Source organism: Megascapheus bottae, chromosome 14 (assembly GCF_031878675.1).
Source record: "Megascapheus bottae isolate mThoBot1 chromosome 14, mThoBot2.hap1, whole genome shotgun sequence".
NCBI classification, from domain to species: Eukaryota; Metazoa; Chordata; class Mammalia; order Rodentia; family Geomyidae; genus Megascapheus; species Megascapheus bottae.
This window is the reverse complement of record NC_143522.1, coordinates 14,288,474-14,308,617: the sequence shown is the minus strand read 5'-3', so window position 1 is coordinate 14,308,617 and position 20,144 is coordinate 14,288,474. Positions and strand designations below refer to the sequence as shown.

At 41.1% G+C, this 20,144-nt stretch overlaps 1 protein-coding gene across 7 annotated transcripts in view; it reads left to right on the top strand.

Moving 5' to 3' along the window:
- Vipas39 (VPS33B interacting protein, apical-basolateral polarity regulator, spe-39 homolog) overlaps window positions 1-20,144 on the top strand; it is a 29,569-nt gene that overhangs the window by 246 nt on the left and 9,179 nt on the right. For 2 of the 7 annotated variants that reach the window (XM_090344593.1, XM_090344594.1), the window contains exons 2-13: window positions 1,449-1,515; window positions 4,476-4,568; window positions 5,872-5,974; window positions 8,643-8,786; window positions 9,481-9,519; window positions 10,348-10,412; window positions 10,800-10,856; window positions 13,108-13,200; window positions 13,929-13,962; window positions 14,434-14,536; window positions 15,714-15,741; window positions 19,468-19,541. In XM_090344593.1, the coding sequence (XP_090200719.1) occupies window positions 1,465-1,515; window positions 4,476-4,568; window positions 5,872-5,974; window positions 8,643-8,786; window positions 9,481-9,519; window positions 10,348-10,412; window positions 10,800-10,856; window positions 13,108-13,200; window positions 13,929-13,962; window positions 14,434-14,536; window positions 15,714-15,741; window positions 19,468-19,541 (884 nt within the window). In that variant the 5' untranslated portion in view covers window positions 1,449-1,464. The other 5 variants (XM_090344590.1, XM_090344592.1, XM_090344595.1 and 2 more) reach the window with 5 other exon arrangements.

Sequence of the window (20,144 nt, the reverse complement as noted above, 5' to 3'; positions counted from 1 at the left end):
ATGATCTCGCACGGAGCGCTAGGGTTTCTGGGGGATGTAGTCAAGAAGTCTCGCGGTTCTATCGCGACAGCCCTTGGCGGCCGAGAGAAAAGAACTACAAGTCCCATGATGCTATGCGAACGCTCTCTTTACTAGGACTCTCTCCTCTGCCCCAGAGAGTGTCCTCTTCCTCCTCTTCCCTATGCAGCCTAGACTGATTAGAAAGGCTGGTTGGGCGGCGGAGACTGGCGCTGTCCTGAGAGGGAGGGCTCGGTGTGGAAGAGGTGAGGGTGTCCCAGGCCCTCGGGCCGCGCATCTGGCTCGAGTCATCTCTCCTTCATCCCAATCCTCTTCCTCTTCGCGGAGACGTCCCTCTGCCTCTTGTCTCCGGCCCGACTCTCTTTTCGGGGCCCGCCTTGCGAGCCCGGCTTACGCTCGGAGTGAGCCCCAAGATTTTAGTTCAGAACCAGCAAAACCCAGGGATCCGCCGGGCTCTGGTGAGTGCGGTCGATCCGTGGCTTCCTGAGCGCTGGCCCGCGGTTACCCTCGGTTTTCACCCGCATTGTCTGGCCTCGGTTCACAAAGCCTACTTTGAAACGGAGTCTGACGTTTTCAGAAGCTGGTTTCTAGAGTCCCCTGAAGGAGGTGGCGTGAGTGTGTGTGTGGTTTTCCTTATCCTCCTCCTGGGCCTTGCTCTTCTTGTCGCCTCTGTCACCCTTTCCTGGGGCTCTCCGGATACAGGTTAGGCCCCTGAAATATATTTAACATCATGTCGGTCGAAGCACCTTTCTTCGGCACTATTAAAATTGTACCTCCGGTTTTGTAACTTTTTGGAGCTATTAATCCATTGTCACTTTCCTTGCTGAGTAAATCTAGCTTCTCACATGAACTGCCATTGTATGGCTGAAGAAAACCTTCCAAAAATTCTCCAGGGCGGTATTGAATTTCTTGGACATGTCCTGTTATCTCTGTATACTTACCATAGATCTGCCCTGATTCTTCCCGGAATGAAAAAATAGATGGAACATGTAAGACAGTGGGAATAGTCCAGGAACCAGAAAACCTTGATTATAATTTGGAAAAGAGGTGATCAAAGTTTCTGTGATGTTTAATCCTTTTCATGCCTCCCTTTCCTCATCAGTAAGATGGAAAAAGGTAGCAATACTACCTACCATACAGGATTATTCTGAGAACTAAATACATGACAAAAATGCTTTATGAAATAATGAAGCTGTACACGTGCCAGAGACATTTATATATTCTGTACACACTTTAATGTGTGGCCACTTGCAGAATTTAAAGAAATCTTTAGGAAGCTTTTTCCAACATAACATGATGATTAATTAGTGAAAGTTAATTATAGGCATTAGCTTTCTGTCAGGCGTGAAGCACTGTAAATACATGTGCAGTTTATCCTTATAAAAATCTTTGGTTTAGTCTGAAGTGACTGCTTAATGTTCCTATTACAGAGATGATGACAAACAGATGTTGCTAAGTAAACCAATACTAAAAGGAGCTACCAGTATTTGCTTTCTGGTGGGCACTTTAGGTTTTCTGAGTATTTGTTCTTCACCGTAATTTTATATATCTTATAATCTATGATACCACTTTCTACAAGGCTTAGAAGACACTTAATCTGTTTTTCTTGGAGTTAGAAAAGCCAACATTTGAAGTCAAGGCTGTTTAGCTGCAGTGCCTATACGTGTACCACCACAAGTAATGATTTTATTATGTCTATTAAGCTTTTCTACAGGGGTCTGAATCCTAAAATTAAATGTAGAATGGAATCTTTAAACCACTGCTGGGCTCAGTAGCAGTTAGTGACGGCTGCATGGAAAGAGATCCATTAGCAGAAAGTTTCCACCATACCTTTGCCATCTTTATATCTATCCCTCAATTGAAAGCAGAAAGGTAGAGTTGTTAATTGTCATCAAAAGCCTCAACAGAGCTCCCATGAATGTTTCTAACGCTTGTATTTAGAAAGGTGCTGTTGGAATATAAGAAAAAGACATGATCATTTAAAATTAGGCACTGTGCCCTGTGGAGTTACTTTTGGTGTTACGAAAATTGTAGCATTTAGCTAGGCCAGGTAGCTCATGCCTGTAATCCTAGCTACTCAGGAGGCTAAGATCTGAGGGTCAAGGTTCAAAGCCAGCCCAGGCACTGAAGTTGAGGAGATTCTTACCTCCAATTAACCACTAGAAAACAGGAAGTGGCACTGTGGCTCTAGGGGTAGGGGAATGGCCTTGAACTGAAGAGCTCAGGGACAGAGTTCAAGCCCCATGACTGAAAAAAAAATTGTAGTATTTATTCTTGGCCTATCAGGAGTCAGAAACTCTTTGTGTACCATGGAGTACTTAGAAATTACAACATTATAACATTATTTGTGGGTCATACAAAATTATCAATACAGGCTTATTATATAGTAATATATAATTATATAATTATCAGACAGGCTTAGCTGAGAAGCATCAAAAAGCATACATGTCTGTCTTGTCATGTACCAAATGATTTTGTGGTCCCATATAGTGTTCCTTAACCCTGGAACCATAGTTTTCACTCAGATCCAGTTGACATTGGTAGTTTAGTTTGTAAGGGAAAGTTTTTCCAAAGTGAAATCAAATTTAGAGAAGTTATAAAAGGGACTAGTGGCGTGTTGACTCTGTATTTTCTTCTCATGCTCATGCTATCATTTCCCTTTTTTTTTTTTTCTAATGGGGTCCAATATTAGGTTTGAACTCAGGATCTTATACTGTCTCATCTAGTATTCCTACGAATTGAACCACACATCCAGCCCAACTTTTTGGTAATTATTTTGGAGATGGAGTTTTTTGTTTTGTTTTGTTTTTGAGCTCAGGGCCTGAGCACTGTCCTTGGACTTTCTCAAAGCTAGAGCCCTACCACTTCAACCTCAGCACCACTTCTGGCTTTTTTCTATGTATGTGGTACTGAGGAATTGAAACCGGGTCTTTGTGCAGGCTAGGCAAGCACTTTACCACTAGGCCAAACTCCCGGCCCCTGGAGTTTTGAAGACTTTTCTTTCAGGTTCGCTTTGAATTGCCATCCTCCAAGTCTAAGCTACCTGAGTAGATAGGATTACAAGTTCTTGTCACTGATGTCTGGTTCTTTTTCCAAGTTTCGACCAAGTTGTTGATAAAATAATTATGACTTGAAAATACAGGCAAGATAATTCTGCTTCATTTAATTGCTTTTCTTTCAGGCATTTTAAAAAGCATACGCAAGCTAGGTATAAATGGTGCACACTTGTAATGCTTGCTACTCAGGAGGCCAAGATCTGAGAATCAAAGCCATCCCAGGCAGACAAATCTACAAAGGTTTTATCTCTAATTAACTACCTCCTCCTCCGCAAAAAAAAAAAAAAAAAAAAAAAAAAAGACCAGGAAATGTTGCTCACGTGGTAGAGCCTTGAGTGAAAAAGCTAAGGGACAGTGATCAGTACCTGAGTTCAAGCCCCAATATTGGCATACAAAAACTCCAAAAAGGGAATACGAGAATGAGCTACTTATCAGTTTTGTTCACTGTTGTATTCCCAGATTCTAGAATAGTTCTTTAGAAATGTTGAATACATGCATGCAATTACTCCACGGTTTTTTTGTGTGCTCTGACTGATCTTCGTGGTATTTTTGTTTTTGTTTTTTTTTTGTTTGGTTGGTTTTTTGCCAGTCCTGGGGCTTGAACTCAGGGCCAGGGCACTGTCTTTGGAAATTTTTTGCTCAAGGCTAATGCTCTGCCACTTGAGCCACAGTGCCACTTCTGGGTTTTCCCATGTATGTGGTACTGAGGAATCGAACCCAGTGCTTTGTGCATGCTAGTTGAGTACTCTACCACTAGGCTACACTCCCCGCCCTTAAGTTTGTGAATTCTTTCCTGACACACACTAATATCCATGTTTTGAATACTCTGGCTCTGTTGTAGGTCCTTCAGGAAAAGGACTGTCTCATGCACTTTATTTATTTTATTTATTTTTCTGATTCAGAGGCTTGAACTCAGGGCCTGGGTACTGTCTCTAATTTTTTGTGTGCTCAAGGCTAGTGTTCTACCTCTTAAGGCACAGCTCCACTGCTGGCTTTGTTGTGGTTCATTGGAGATAAGAGTCTCATGGATTTTCTTGCTTGGGCTGGTTTCAAACTGTGACCCTCAGATTTTGGCCTCCTGAGTAGATAGGATAGGCATGTGCACCAGTATGTGGTAATGTACTTTTAATATCCCTTAAACAACTCAAAGAGTGTCTTGAATAAAATAGAGGTTCTAGTAATTAATGACTATTTCTGTGTAACTAACAGGTCAAAAGTATGAGCTCATCAGTTGAAAAACCTAAGGATCTTTTATATTCCATGTTTAATATTTGTTTTACCAGATTCTTTCTTCATACCTATTTTCTGGGATCAGTTAGTGGTAAAAATTCTAAAGCTTTTGGTGCTCTTTAGGGAGAGACCTAGAAAGGGACATATAATTCTCTCTTTCTTTCACTACAGATGAATCGGACAAAAGGTGATGAGGAGGAATACTGGAACAGCTCTAAGTTCAAGGCTTTCACTTTTGATGATGAAGATGATGAACTCTCACAGGTAGGTTTCTACAGACAGCCGCTGATGGTCTTATCCTCTAGGATACTACTCTAAAATTAGTTCCCTTTATATCCCACTTAACCTAACTCTATTAAGCTCAGAAGTGTGTGTGTGAGTCAGGTTTTCATTAAAAGCTTTGGTTTAACTTTCTACTGCAATAATGGAAAGCCTGAGAAAACCAAGGGGTACAGGGAAGAGGTTTATTTTGCTCACAGCCTCCAAGGCTCCAGACCACTGTTAGTTGGCTCTCTTGCTTTGGACCTGTGAGAAGCATATCATAGTGTGAGCATATGGAAAAGCAAAACTGCCTACTTGATGGCCAGGAAACAAAAGAGGAATGGGAGGATTCTACAGTCCTCTTTTTAAGGGCACTCCCCACAGTGACTTAAGGACCTCTCAATAAGTCCTATTATTCAGATTTTACCACCTCCCAATATTGCTACCCATTACAAAGCCTTTAATATATCAGTCTTTGCGGGTCCATGTATAATCTAAACTGAAACAACATTCATGGAGAACAGCCTTCAAAAAACTAGAGAGATTGTAAAAAAGCAATTCTTTGCTCATCATGTTTCAGTGTTTGTTTTTTCCCCCCTAGGACCCCAAATCCTTAATTCATTTATATTCATTTATTTGTTGTTTTTATTGTTGAGGTCTTTTTTTTTTTTTGCCAGTCCTGGGCCTTGAACTCAAGGCCTGAGCACTGTCCTTAGGCTTTCTCAAGGCTAGAGCTCTACCACTTGAGCCACAGTACCACTACCACTTGAGCCACAGCACCACTTCTGGCTTTTTTCCATGTACGCGGTACAGAGAAGTCAAACCTGGGTCTTCATGCATGCTAGGCAAGCACTCTACCACTAGGCCAAACTCCCAGCCCCTGAGATGAGGCCTTGTTATACTTTCCAAGCTGGTCTTAAATTCGTGGGCCCAAGCAGTTCGTCTGCCTGAGTCTCCTTGAGCAAATGCTACTCTATCTATTTTTGAAAGGTGATCCAGACCGAAGATTTATTTTTGTTTGTGTTTATTTGACAAAAGAGGAAATGGCCATTTTTGGATAGGTAAATACATTTACTAAAAAGTTTGCATAGCAAGTCATTGCCAGGACTATGAAAAGTAGTTTTTGATTCCTCTACCTCCATTGCCATTGTAGTATTGGCTAAAACGCGGTTTCTCGGCAAGATATCAGGTAAGCTAGCCTTTTGATAATAAGGGTGACGTTATTGACTGTTCACGACCCGGTTGCTCAGCATTGATTATCAAAGAGAGAGATAGGAAGGAATGATTGCCTTCTGTCCCTGTGCAGTTGAAGGAATCCAAGCGAGCAGTGAATAGCCTTCGAGACTTTGTGGACGATGATGATGATGATGACCTGGAACGAGTCAGCTGGAGTGGGGAGCCAGTGGGAAGTAAGTAGAGAGGTCCTGGAAGTTATTCACACTCAAGGTTCTCATCACTAACACACAGTCCACTGGTTTGTCTTCTTAGTGCTAAAAAGAGATGAGACTCTTACTAGATAAGCACACATTGGAAAGATGAACCCCAAGAGATATTTGGGTACTTGAAGTGACTCTAATATGTATTCATATTTGAGAACTGGTAAGTACTCATAACTACTTAGCAAAACTTGCTTGGACACCAAGTCTTATTGCCTGAGCCATTATATAATAAGACTTCATAAGGGGCCGGGAGTTTGGCCTTGTGGTTAAAGTGCTTGCCTAGCATGCATGAAGACCCGGGTTCGATTCCTTGGTACCACATACATAGAAAAAGCCGGAAGTGGTGCTGAGGCTCAAGTGGTAGAGCTCTAGCCTTGAGAAAATCCAAGGACAGGGCTCAGGGCCTGAGCTCAAGCCCTAGGACTGGCAAAAAAAAAAAAAAAAAATAAGACTTCATAGTAAACCTTTACAGTCAGACTTTACACACATATATAGACAGACAGACAGACAGACAGACACGCACACACACATACACATGCATGCATATGTTTAAAATTATTTGGAGCTATTTGGGTTTGAATTTAGGGTTTTACAGTTGAGCTACCTTCCTTAGTCCTTTTTTTTTTTTGCTTTAGTTAGTTTTCAGATAAAGTCTCGTGCTTTTGGCTGTGACTCTTTTCTCCTATATGACCTACTGTATAACTAGGATCACAAATGTGTATTACCGCACTCAACTTTAGTTTGTCTCACTGTCTTTTTGGCTGAGCTTTCTCAAATCATAATCCTTCTGATGTCTGCTTCCTAAGTAAGATGAGATTATAGGCATAACATCATACCAGGCAAGAAATATTTGTTTGTTTAGAGCTGGTACAATGACTTGAACTCAGGGCCTAGGAGTGTCCCTTGGCTGTTTGGCTCAAGACTAGTGTTTTCCCATTTGAGCCACAGTTCTGTTTCCGTATTTTTGGTGGTTAATTGGGGATAAGAGTCTCATGGACTTTCCCACCCTAGCCTCCTGACCAGCTAAGATTACAGGCATGAATCACCAGTGCCCAACTATGAAATGTTTAAAATTAAAATGAATAAATAGGAGATACCCTATAATATGATTAAAAATCATAAATATTACAAGGTGTATATTGACAAATTTTCCTTGTATACTGTTACAGTCATCTCAGTTCTTAGTCCCTGCCCTCTCCTGCAAAAGCCTTCACTGTTGCTTACTATTTGTATAACCATCTGATTAATTTACATTTAGAGATTTTTTTTTTTTTTTGCCAGTCCTGGGGCTGAAACTCAGGGCCAGAGCATTGTCCTTGGGCTTTCTCAAGGCTAGCGCACTACAACTTGAGCCTCAGCATCACTTCCAACTTTTTCTATGTATGTGCTACTGAGGAATCAAACCCGGGTCTTTGTGCATGCTAGGCAAGCTATCTACCACTAGGCCAAACTCCAGGCCTGTGTCTAACCTTTTGATATTTCTGTTTCTATCAGTAATCTTGTATTCTGACCATGAGAAAAATGAAAGACCAATTCTCCTGTGTTGAATTATAGGCATTAGCATTTGTCAGTATTGAATAGTTATTACCAAATTACAGGGCTCATGCCAGTTTGTATTTTCTGCCAGCAATATAGAAAGGTTCCTGTTTCCCACCGCCTTTCCACTACTGTATATGATCAAGTTTTATTATTTTTGCTGATCTTATGGAGATCAATAATACTTTCTTTTCTTTTTTTTTGCCAGTCCTGGGCTTGAGCTCAGGGCCTGGGTACTGTCCTTGGACTTTCTCAAGGCTAGAGAGCTCTACTACTTAAACTTCAGCACCACTTCCTGCTTTTTTTTCTATGTATGTTGTTCTGAGGAATCGAACCCAGGTCTTTGTGAATGCTAGGCAAGGATTCTACCACTAGGCCAAACACTTGACCCCTCAATAATATTTTCAATATATGAAACTGTTGCTTAGAACATCTAGGCAGGTGCTGGTGGCACCTACCTATAATCCTAGCTACTCAGGCAGCTGAGCTCTAAGGATCACAGTTCAAAGCCAGCTCATACAGTATAGTCTATAAGACTCTAATCTCTAATTAACCACCAAAAAGCTGGAACATGGAGCTGTGGTTTAAATGATAGAGTGCTAGCCTTGACCTAAAAAACGTGGTTAATTGGAGATAAGAATCTCCTAGAGGGGCTGGGAGTTTGGCTTAATGGTAAGAATACTTGCCTAGCATGCACGAAGACCTAGGTTTGATTCCTCAGTACCACATAGCCAGAAGTGGTGCTGTGGCCTTAAGAAAAACCCAAGAACAGTCCTCAATCCTTGAGTCTATGCCCAGGATTGGCTTAAAAATAAATAAATAAATAAATAAAAGAGTCTCCCAGACTTTAGTGCCTAGGCTGGCTTTGAGCCGTGATCCTCAGATCTCAGCCTCCTCAATAATTAGAATTATAGGCATGAGCCACCACGCCTGGCCATATTTCCTTTTTTATGATGCATTTATTCATGTCCTTTGTCCTGTTGGATTGTTGATAAATCTGTTTGATTTTGACTTTTCTCTTGTTTCATGAAAAGCTTTGAGTTCATTAAATGTTAGATGTCTGTTGTATGACTTACTGATTTAGTTCTTAATGGTCCTACAGGTATCTCATGGTCCATCAAAGAGACTGCTGGCAATAGTGGGTCACCTCACGATGGGCGTGAACAGATAAAGGGCCGAAACAGCTTCTCCTATGCACAACTACCCAAACCAACTTCTACATACTCCTTGAGTAGCTTCTTTAAAGGTAAAAAGTGTTGGTTAAAGGAACAGCAAGGTCTTCTTTTGTTTTGAAAAAATGCTCAGCCTATAATTTTCATTTACTTGGAAGGAAAAAGATTATTGAAAGATAATGAATTATCATTGGTGTTGGCGGCTAGTAAAGGGAAAGTGAGAGAAATTCATAAGCTTTGGAATAGATCTTTCGGACATGATGAATAAAGTTGGCGTTATCTCTGTGACAGGCATTATCCTTGAAGAAGTTTGTCTAGATCAAAATTCCTTCTTAACTCTTATGCGGTGCTTCTGGGAACTCCTGTGTATTCCTGGTGGGAATGCAAAATTTTGAGGTCATGAAGGCAATTTCTCTAATTAAACATAAACCTACCATATGACCCAGTGGTTTCATTTTTACATATGCACCAAAAAGAACTGAGAGCCAAGACTTCAACGGTATTTGTATACTATTTATAGCAGCATCAGTCACAATAGCCAAAGATGGAAATGGCCCATTTTGTCCACTCAGGAATGAATAGAAGAGCAAAATGGGGGAATATATATGCAGTTCAGTTACAAAAGATGTGAAATTCTGATACATGCTTTGATATAGAACCTTGAGATAATTAGTATAAACAGAATCATTGAGGACACGGTGTCCTTAACCCAGTTTGATGGCTTTGACTTGTGCTATCTTGACTTCTTCTCTCATTATTTATTGTTAGGTAGAACTAGACCTGGAAGTTTCCAATCTCTTTCTGATGGTAAGTATTGTTCCTTTTCTCTTGATTGTTGTAGGGGATGTGATAGAGTCTGGAGAATTTCAAGACATGTTACTAGATGATTAGATGAATTTTTTTCTGGTCTAGCATTAGAGGGAAAAGTTGTTTGTTTGTTTTTTTTTAACAGTGCTGGGGATTGAACTCAGGGTCTTGAGCTTGCTAGGGGCAGGCTATCTACTACTTGGGCCATGCTTCCAGTCCATTTTTGCATAGCTATTTTCAAGATAGAGTCTCCCTTTATAGTTGGGCCATCCTGGGCTGTGACCCTACTATTTGTGCTTTCCTGCATATGCTGCAGTGTTCAGCCCCTGTGTTTCCCCCATAGCTGGGATAATGGGCACACCCCCTCATGGTCTGCCATTGGTTGTGATGTCGTCTTGTGAACTTTTCTGCACTGGCCAGCCTGAACTACCATGCCCATCTCTAAAGAAATTTTTGATGGTAGAGTAGAAACCATGTCAGGTGCTGGTGGCTCATGCCTGCAATCCTAGCTACTCAGGAGGCTGAGATCTGAGGATTGTGGTTCAAAGCCAGCCTGAGTCAGAAAGTCTGTGAGACTCCAATAAAACTACTCAGAAAAAGGTAGAAGCTGCGCTATGGCTCAAGTGGCAAAGTGCTAGCTTTGCGCAAAAAAGCTCAAGGACAGCACCCAGGCCTTGAGTTCAAGCTGTAAGACCAGCACAAACAACAACAACAAAACACTGTGAGAATGAGGCAATAGAGGAAAATGACAAGAAACAGTACTTTACGGTGTCTTTCTGAACCAGTTGTCTTGTTTTTTTAATGTTTGTTTGTTTTGTTTTTTCCCAGCTCTGTCAGATACACCTGCAAAAAGTTATGCTCCAGAGCTGGGACGGCCCAAGGGGGAGTATAGGGTGAGTTATATCTTAATACTGGGATGATGCTTTACACAGTAGAAAGGACTTTGACATATACTACGTTCATTTCTGCAGCTCTTCAAGCAGCCTTAAAGTCATGTGTCATTTAACTCCAGGGACACACTATGAGAAATGCATTGTTTAAGTGATTTTATTGTTGTACAACTATTATAGGGTATAGTTTACGAGATAGTCAAGCCTGTCAGCTGATTTATCTCAGCATGACCCATCTCTTCCTGGTTGTGTTACCCTGCTGTAGTTCCTTCAGAAACTAAAAACAAAACCATTGCAGTTCTTCATTTATTCTCAGTTCCCTCTCAAAAATATTTCTGAAATTGTGCTGGTGCATATAATTCTGAGTTTGATGTGTTGCTGATATTACAGGATTACAGTAATGACTGGAGCCCTAGTGATACAGTACGACGCCTTAGGAAGGGCAAGGTAAGTTCATTGGAGAGCAGATTTTTGTGGATTTCCGTCAGCCGTATCACCTATTCCCACTGGGTGGATTTCTTGCCCATTTGCTAAATGAAATAGAAACATTCATTAAGGTTGAAAATTAGGGCTGGGAATGTGGCTTAGTGGTAGAGTGCTTATCTAGCATTCATGAAGTCCTGGGTTCAATTTCTAAGTACCATAAAAATAGAAAAAGCCAGAAATGGTGCTGTGGCACAGTGGTAGAGTGCTAACCTTGAACAAAAGAAGTTCAGGGATAGTGTCCAGGCTCTGAGTTCAAGCCCCAGGATTGGCAAAAAAAGAAAAGGAAAAAAGGAAAGAAAAGAAAATTAACTGGGTTAGGGACCTGGAATTTGGCGTAGTGGTAGAGTGCTCGCCTAGCATGCACAAAGCCCTGGGCTTGATTCCTCAGTACCACATACACAGAAAAAGCCAGAAGTGGTGCTGTGGCTCAAGTGGTAGATCACTGGCCTTGAGAAAGTCCAAGGATAGTTCCCTTAGTTCAATCCTGAGTCCAGGATTGGCAAAAATAAATAAATAACTGGGTTAAATGTTACTTTAAGAGGTGCAAAATAATGGTGGGAAAAGAGTGAAAATACACTTAAGAGAGTCAGCCAGATGGCAGTAGCTTGTGCCTGTAATCCTAGCTATCCTCAGGTGGCTGAGATCTGAGCATCACAGTTCAAAGACCATCTGGGCAAGAGAATCTGTGAGACTCCATTTAACCACCAGAAAACCAGAGGTGGCGCTGTGGCTCAAAGTGGTGAGCACTAGCTTTTGGGCACAATAGCCCAGGGACAGTGCTTAGGCCCACAGTTCAAACCCCATGATGGACCAAAAAAACTTTTTTTATTTGCTTTATTGTTATTATAAAGGTGATGTACAGAGGAATTACATTTTTTTATTGTAATTAATAGAGGGGTTACAGTTATATTCACCAGATAGAGGGAGTATTACTTTACACACATTGATACCTCTTCTCATGTTTTTATCCCCATTTCCCTCCCCCCAAGGCATTACACTTACAGGTAAAGTAATGAGAACATTTCATACAGTGACTTTTCCCTTTCTTTCCTTTCTCCTTGTACAGCTTTATGTTTATTCAATTCTTTTTTTCTTTTCTTTTTTTTTTTTTTTTTTTGTGGGTCATGGGGCTTGAACTTGGCCTGGGTGCTGTCCCTGAGCTCTTCAGCTCAAGGCTGCCACCCTACCCCTGGGCCTGGGTGCTGTCCCTGAGCTCTTCAGTCCAAGGCTACTACCCTACCTTTGAGTCAAGCCCCATTTCCTTTTTCTAGAGGTTAATTGGAGATAAGAGTCTCAGATCCTTTTGTGCCTGGGCTGGCTTTGAACCTTGATCCTCAGATTTCAGCCTCCTGAGTAGCTAGGATTACAGGGGTCAGCCATTTGGCTTATGTTTATTAAATTCTAAGGAAGACAAAATTATAGTGGCTAAAAGCAGATAAGGATGGAAGGAGGCCATTAGTATAGATGGACAAAGGGACTACTTTCAGGTGATGAAAACATTCTGGATATTTACTGTGGTAGTGATTACATCAATGTATATGCTTTACAAAACTGATTGAACAATAAATGTAGTTTATTATACTTTAAAAGAAAAGCAGGAGCGGGGGGAGGGGGGAGGGAAATGGGGACCATGACATGAGAAAGGGTATCAATATTTGTGAAGTAATATACCTTCTATCTGTTGAATATAATGTAACCCTTCTATTAATTACAATAAAAATATATGAAAACAAACAAAAAAAAAAGAAAAGTAGGGCAGGGAGTGTAGCCTACTGGTAGAGTGCTTGCCTAGCATGCACGAGGACCTGGCTTCGAGTCCTTGGTACCACATACACAGAAAAAGCCAGAAGTGGTGCTGTGGCTCAAGTGGTAGAGGACTAGCCTTGAGGAATGCCCAAGGACAGTGCTTAGGCCCTGAGTCCAAGCCCTAGGAATGGCACAAAAAAGAAAAAGAAAGGAAAAGAAAGGCAGGCAGGCAGGCAACAGGGATCTCTATTGGTTGTTGTCTAGACTTCAGGACACAAGCATTTTGTAAGGCTTTAGATTGAACTAGACCAGGTGTGGGACTTGCTGTCCACACAGTACTGAGGAGGATCGCCGTGTGAACAAAAAGAGGTATTCCCTGGGGGCATTTTTTTTCACTATTGCTCAGTTCAGTGATAAAAGAGTGTAGAAAATTCTCTTCTTTACTCCTGTGCCTTTATTCTGCCAGGTCTGCTCGCTGGAAAGATTCCGCTCCTTACAGGACAAGCTACAACTCCTAGAAGAGGCAGTTAGCATGCATGATGGAAATGTTATTACCGCAGTAAGTTGTGGGGTTTGGTTGTCATTTATCTATTGTTTTCATTGGTTTCTAAAAATCCAATTAAGGCTGGGCACGGTGGCTCACACCTGTAATCCTAGTTATGCAGGAAGCTGAGATCAGAGGATCACAGTTCAAAGCCAGCCTGGGCACCGAGAGAGTCCTGTCTCCAGTTAACCACTAGAAAACCTGAAGTGGCGCTGTGGCTGTAGGGGTAGGGGTAGGGAAGTAGTCTTGAGCTGAAGAACTCAGGGACAATGCTTAGGCCCAGAGCCCAATTAAAATTGACCTTGAGCATTTTGTGTTCAATGTCAAGTAAAGACAAGGGCTTTCCTCTCAAGGTATAGGACTGACAGCATTCCATGCTACAGGGATCAGATAATGGGGCATAAATTTTATGTGGAGCTTTATAACCAGAAAACAGAGGTTTTCTGTTCTACATTATTAAAAATATAATCTGAGGTGGGAGAAATATGAGAACACTCCCTCTGCGAGTTATCTCCCAATCAGTAGGGTCAGGGACATGTGAACTTCAAGACACAGTTCTGTCCCAGATGTTTGTCATCTTTTGCTTCTTCTGCTGAGTGATCTGTCACCTTTTGCTCCTTCTGCTGAGTGATCTGTCACGTACCTGCATGATTCCAAATGAGTTCCTGGACTCAGTAAACATCAGCTGAGCAGGGCAGGGTTTTCTGTTTGGAAAACTACATCTTGGTTCTCTTTTCCTCTAGGTTCTGATCTTCTTGAAGAGGACACTGAGCAAAGGTGAGCATGATTTTAAGAAAATCTTCATTCAGTGAGGTCCCTGTCACATTTGAAGGGAGAATGGCATGTGGCTTCCATATCAGAAGTCACCATTATTAAGTCTGGCCCAGAGATAGCTGGAATAGTGGCACTTCAGAGCATACATCATACCTCTGAGTGCATCCTTCAGGGTGATACCCTGTTATCCACTATAGTAACTGCCTCTGTTTATTGGGCCAACAGATGGCTGTGTTTGTTTGTAGAAATGAGGATCTATGTTAAGTATCTGTTGTGTTGGTCAGAACTGAAAAGCCATTTCAATGGCTGAGTTGCTGTGGATTAGAAAAGATGATAGTAGTAGGTTGAGACAGAAGGAAATCATTCTTAGCTTCTGTTGGGCTTTGAGCAGATAATGTTTGAGTAGGAAGGCCAATTTCATACTTGAATAATAAGCTTTACTCTTTTCTCCATTTACCTCTTCTCACCTGCCAGAGATCCTCTTCCGAGAGCTGGAGGTGAGACAAGTTGCCCTAAGACACTTCATTCACTTCCTTAAGGAAATAGGTGATCAAAAGCTGCTTCTAGACCTTTTCAGGTAAGAACTGATCCTTTTTTCTGTAAAGCTTGTTAAGGATTCTTCAAAGTACTCTGAGAGATACAGAGAAATAGAAGATACTGTCCTTTTTCTGAAACTACAGTCTTTACTAAGGTAATAGTACTAGAGGGTAGTTAAGAACCAGGTTCTAGACTCAAACACATCTAGATTAATTGAGTGTTACCACTTTGTTGACCTAACAATGACCTTGTTCAAACTTCTTGATGCCTTAGTTTTCTCATCTGTAAAATGAGTGATTGTGAAGACTGAAAGTTTCAGATTAGTATGACAACCAGCACTTAGCATAATGCCTACTCTGGCATGTTAATCTGGCTTTTTTTCCCCCCAGGACTTGAACTCAGGGCCTGGGCACTGTCCCTGAGCTTCTCTGGCTCAAGGCTAATACTCTACCACTTGGGCCACAGATCAACTTGCAGATTTTTCCGTTTATGTGGTACTGAGGAATTGAACTCAGGGCTTCATGAATGCTAGGCAAGCATTCTACCACTGTTCTTGAGGTTTTTTTTGTTCAAGACTAGTGTTCTACCACTTGAGCCACAGGTCACTTTCGGCATTTTTGGTATTTTATTGGGTACTTAAACACTTACCATAACCATTGGGGAAGATCAAATATATTGTATGCTATACACAAAAAGAATAAGCATCAATACAGAATAACTATTTTCTAGGATTGTTTTGACTAAGCAGAGTGGTTTTAGCTTATATATATATATTTTTTGCTGGTGCTGGGGCATGAACTCAGGTCCTAGGCACTATCCCTGAGCATCTTTGTGCTCAAGGCTAGTGCTCTACCACTTGAGCCACAGCTCTACTTCTGATTTTCTGGTGGGTAATTATAGATAAGTTTCATGGACTTTGCTGCCTGGGCTGGCTTATTTAATAAATAATCAAGTTTTACTGTGGTTTGGAGTAGGTTTTGTTGAAGCTCTTAGTGCATGGTGTTGCTTCCTTGTCCATTTTTGTTCAGCTAGTAAGAACAAATGCATGAATAATCAGGTGTTTCAAAAGCATTGCTGGTGGTAGTTTAAGAGTAGGGCTTATGGATGGAAGGAAAAAAGTTTGAACTGTGTTTCTCCTAGAGCTGCATTTTATTTAGTGAGGTAAAATGTCACACATTAATACATGAAAATGTTCTGCTCCCTCTTTTTCTTCCCAGGTTCCTAGATAGAACAGAAGAGCTGGCGGTAAGTGTGGCCTTTGTTTCAGTTGGGGTTGTGTTAAACAGACATCTAAACCCAGCTTCCATGATATCAGACAAGTCAATACAAATGCTATATTGTTTTTTTTAATTAATTAATTAATTTTACCAGTCCTAGGGCTTAACCTCAGGGTCTAAGTGCTGTCCTTGGGATTTCTCAAGACTAGAGCTCTACCTCTTGAGCCACAGTAACATTTCTGGCTTTTTCCTATGTATGTGGTACCAAGGATCAAACCCTAGTCTTTGTGCTTGCTAGGCAGGCACTCACCACTAGACCAAACTCCTGGCCTCTGTTTTATTTATTTTTTACATGCCCATTTGGCTGGGTATATGTGTAAGTTTTATTTATTTACTTATTTTTGTTCGTCACGGGGCTTGAACTCTGGGCCTGGGCGCTGTCCCTTAGCTCTTCATTTCAAGGCTACCACCCTACCTCTGAGTTCTTTAGTTCAAAGCTACCACCTTAACCCTTGAGCCACAGCATTACTGTTTTCTAGTGGGTAATTGGAGGTAAGAGACTTTAGTGCCCATGCTGGCTTTGAACTGAGATCCTTAGATAGCCTCCTGAGTAGCTAGGATTACAGGCATGAGCCACCACTTAGGGCCTGGGCACTGTCCTTGGACATTTTTTGCTCAAGGCTAGGACTCTGCCACTTGAGCCACAGTGCCACTTCTGGCCTTTTCTGTGTATGTAGTTCAAGGGAATCAAACCCAGGGCTTCATGCATACCAGGAAAGCATGCTACCACTAGGCCATGGTCCTGGTCCCGAAACTGAATGAAAATTAGCTTGATCAATTTGTGTTTCAGTTTTTAAGAATTGTTTCAAAAAGCTGGTGCTGGGGCCAGGAGTTTGGCCTAGTGGTTAAAATGCTTGCCTAGCATGCATGAAGACCCGGGTTCGATTCCTTGGTACCACATACATAGAAAAAAGCCAGAAGTGGTGCTGAGGCTCAAGTGGTAGAGCTCTAGCCTTGAGAAAGTCCAAGGACAGTGCTCAGGCCCTTAGCTCAAACCCAGGACTGGCAAAAAAAAAAAAAAAAAGAAGCTGGTGCTGGTGGCTCAAGCCTGTAATCCTAGCTACTCAGTAGGCTGAGATCTGAGGATCATGGTTCAAAGCTAGGCTGGGCATGAAAGTCTGTGAGACTCTTATCTCCAGTTAATCACCAGAAAAGCAGATGTGGCCTGTGGCTCAAAGTGATAGAACACTAGCTTTGAGCTGAAGAGCTCAGGGTCAGCACTTAGGGCCCAGAGTTCAAGCCCAGGACTGAAAAAAAAAATTGTCTTCAAATCTGGGTTTGAACAAACTTTGGGGTTTTGGCTAAAAACACCAACCAAAATGTTGAAAGCTAAGAGAGTAAGTAAGAACTTAGACCTAGGTTAAGGAGAAAGATAAATTAAGCCTGTGGTATACTCAGTAAACAGTTGGTTAAGACCTCAGTAGCCAAATATGAAAGTAGATTTTTGACAAATTTTTGTCTTAGACCCAATTGGAATAGAAGAATAAATCTGAAATTTTACCAAAAACTTAATTGCATTATTAAAACTTTAGTGAACCATTTTTAATTCTTAATTTTTTAGTTGGTCATGGGGCTTGAACTCTGGGCGTGGACTCTGTCCCTGAGCTCTTCACCTCCAGGCTAGCACTCAACAGCAGTTCAGCACCACTTCCCATTTTCTGGTGGTTAGTTGGAGATAAGGGTCTCACAGACTTTTCTGCCTGGCTAGCTAATAACCACGATCCTCAGATCTCAGCCTCTTGATAGCTAGAATTATAGTATGAGCCACTGGCACCCGGCCCATTTTTTTAATTTATTTATTTTTTGCCAGTCCTGGTGCTTGAACTCTGGGCCTGAGCACTGTCCTTGGGCTTTCTCTAGGCTAGAGCTCTACCATGTGAGCCACGGCACCACTTCCAGCTTTTTCTATGCATGTGGTACAGAGGAATCAAACTGGTCTTTGTGCGTGCTAGGCAAGTACTCTACCACTAGACCAAACTCCGGCCCCCATTTTTAATTTCTTTATTATTATTTTATCTTTTAGTAGTTGTACAAGGCATTTTAATTCAACTTGTCAATTTCCGAATATGGTGCATCTTGATCGGTATCACCCTTCCATTTCCCTGTCATCTATCCTATCCCCTCAAATTATCCGGTTCCATGGTAGTGAATTACATTACAGTGCAGGGAGAATTTGAGTATTGCTGGTCCTTTAGCACTGTACCACGTTTGTGATAGTACATTTAATAGTTTTTTTTTAGCCTTTACAGAGTCGAATATGATACAGGAAAATGTATTTTTGGAACATTTTTTTGAGGGGTGGTGATAGTATTGACTGCAAGGCCTGGTGCATGCATGTCAGGTGTTCTATCACTTGAGCCACACCTCTGTCTCATTGCTTGTGTTCTATGCTTCATAAAACTTATAGTCCGTAAGTTCAAAATCATAAGGAATTTTTTCATAGAGCATTCTTTCTTGAAAAGTTTGTTGTTTTGAAGTTTGATTCGTGAGAATAAATGTGTTTTGGGTAACTTGTTTTTTATCCAAAAATGTATTTTCTTATATTCGTTATGTTTGAAGATGACTTTTGCATTTGGTATATAAATTTAGAGTTTTCCAGCTATGTACACTTTAGAAATAGCAGAGCTGATCATATATCCTCCTAGAATATGAAGATTTCCCAAGTAGGGTTTCTTCAATGGCTTGGGCCAAAATGAGATTCATTAAAGAATTAATCATAGATCTTTTTATTTTCCATATTGAGAATCAAACCCAGGGTCTCTCACCTCACCTCTCACATGTCAGGCAAGCATTATGCTACCAAGCTAATATCTCCAGCCCTAACTATAGATCTTAATGGCTACTTTCTTTAATATTAGAAATTATTATATACCAAATTATTTGATAAAATTTGTATTATATGTTATTTCTGTTATTCTAAAGCTACTTGATTTTCTTAATAGTCACATCAATGTGTTTATTTCTGTTTATCTAGTTTGAATTTTTTTCTTTTTTTTTTGCCAGTCCTAGGGCTTGAACTCAGGGCCTGGGTACTGTCCCTAGACACCCTTAGACACTTTTTGCTTAAGCCTAGTGCTCTGCCACCTGAGCCATAGCACCACTTCTGGCTTTTTTTGTGTATTTGGTACTAAGGAATCGAACTCAGGGCTTCATGCATGCTAAGCGAGCACTCTACCACTAGGCCACACTTCCAGCTTGGCTATCAGTGATTTTAAATCACACTTTGCCCTGTTTCTGTCTCAATACACACATAACCAAGTACTCTCAGAAGGAATCATAGAATGAGGAGTCTGGTTGTTTAACTAAAATAAATATGTAATTCACTTTTTTTTGCCAGTCCTGGGCTTGAGCTCAGGGCCTGTGCGTACTATCTTTGGATTTTCTCAAGGCTAGAGCTCTACCACTTGAGCCTCAGAATCACTTCCGGCTTTTTTTTCTATGTATGTGGTACCAAGGAATTGAAGCCAGGTCTTCGTTCATGCTAGGCAAGCACTCTACCACTAGGCCAAACTCCCAGCCCATATAATTCACTTTTTCATGTGTTTCTCTTTCTCTATGTCTCTTATTTGTGGTACTAGAGATTGAACCATGATAGTTTAAGGGTCTACTACAAAGTTATATCTTTAGCTTCCTCATTCTCCTAGGGAGACAAGGTAGCTTACTAAAACTCTTCTTTTAAAACAAATTTTTATAGTTATCCCACTATCAAGAGCATTTGAACATCCAGGACCCTGAGAAACGAAAAGAATTTCTGAAGACCTGCGTTGGGTATGTATAGGAGAAAATTGATTTTAAGTGTAAATACCTTATGCAGAGAGAATGAAGAAAATAAGAGGGTGAAATGGTTAGAGAAGGAAGGGAAAGGCTGACAGTGAATCAGACAGGTATCACTGAAGATTGTTTCATTGATGACTTACAAATACTGGTTCCCAACAAAGTTTTCAGTTATTGGTGGAAAACAAAAATAAATGTAGCATAGAGAGTAGAAAGCATTTTCCTGAGAGCCAGATTTATTTAAATAAAAAGGCAGCCAAGTGCTGGTGGCTTCTACCTGTAATCCTAGCTACTCAGGAAGGTGAAATCTGAGGATCTAGGTTCAAAGCCAGCCCAGGCTCAAAGAATCTCATCAAAGTCCGGTGAGATTTTTTTTTTTTTTGCCAGTCCTAGGCTTGAGCTCAGGGAATGAGCACTGTCCTTGGGATTTCTCAAGGCTAGAGCTCTACCACTTGAGCCTCAGCACCACTTCCGGCTTTTTTTTTTTTTCTATGTATGTGGTACCGAGGAATCAAACTTGAGTCTTCGTGCATGCTAGGCAAGCACTTTAACCACTAGGCCAAACTCTTGCCCCAAGATTCTTATCTCTACTTAACC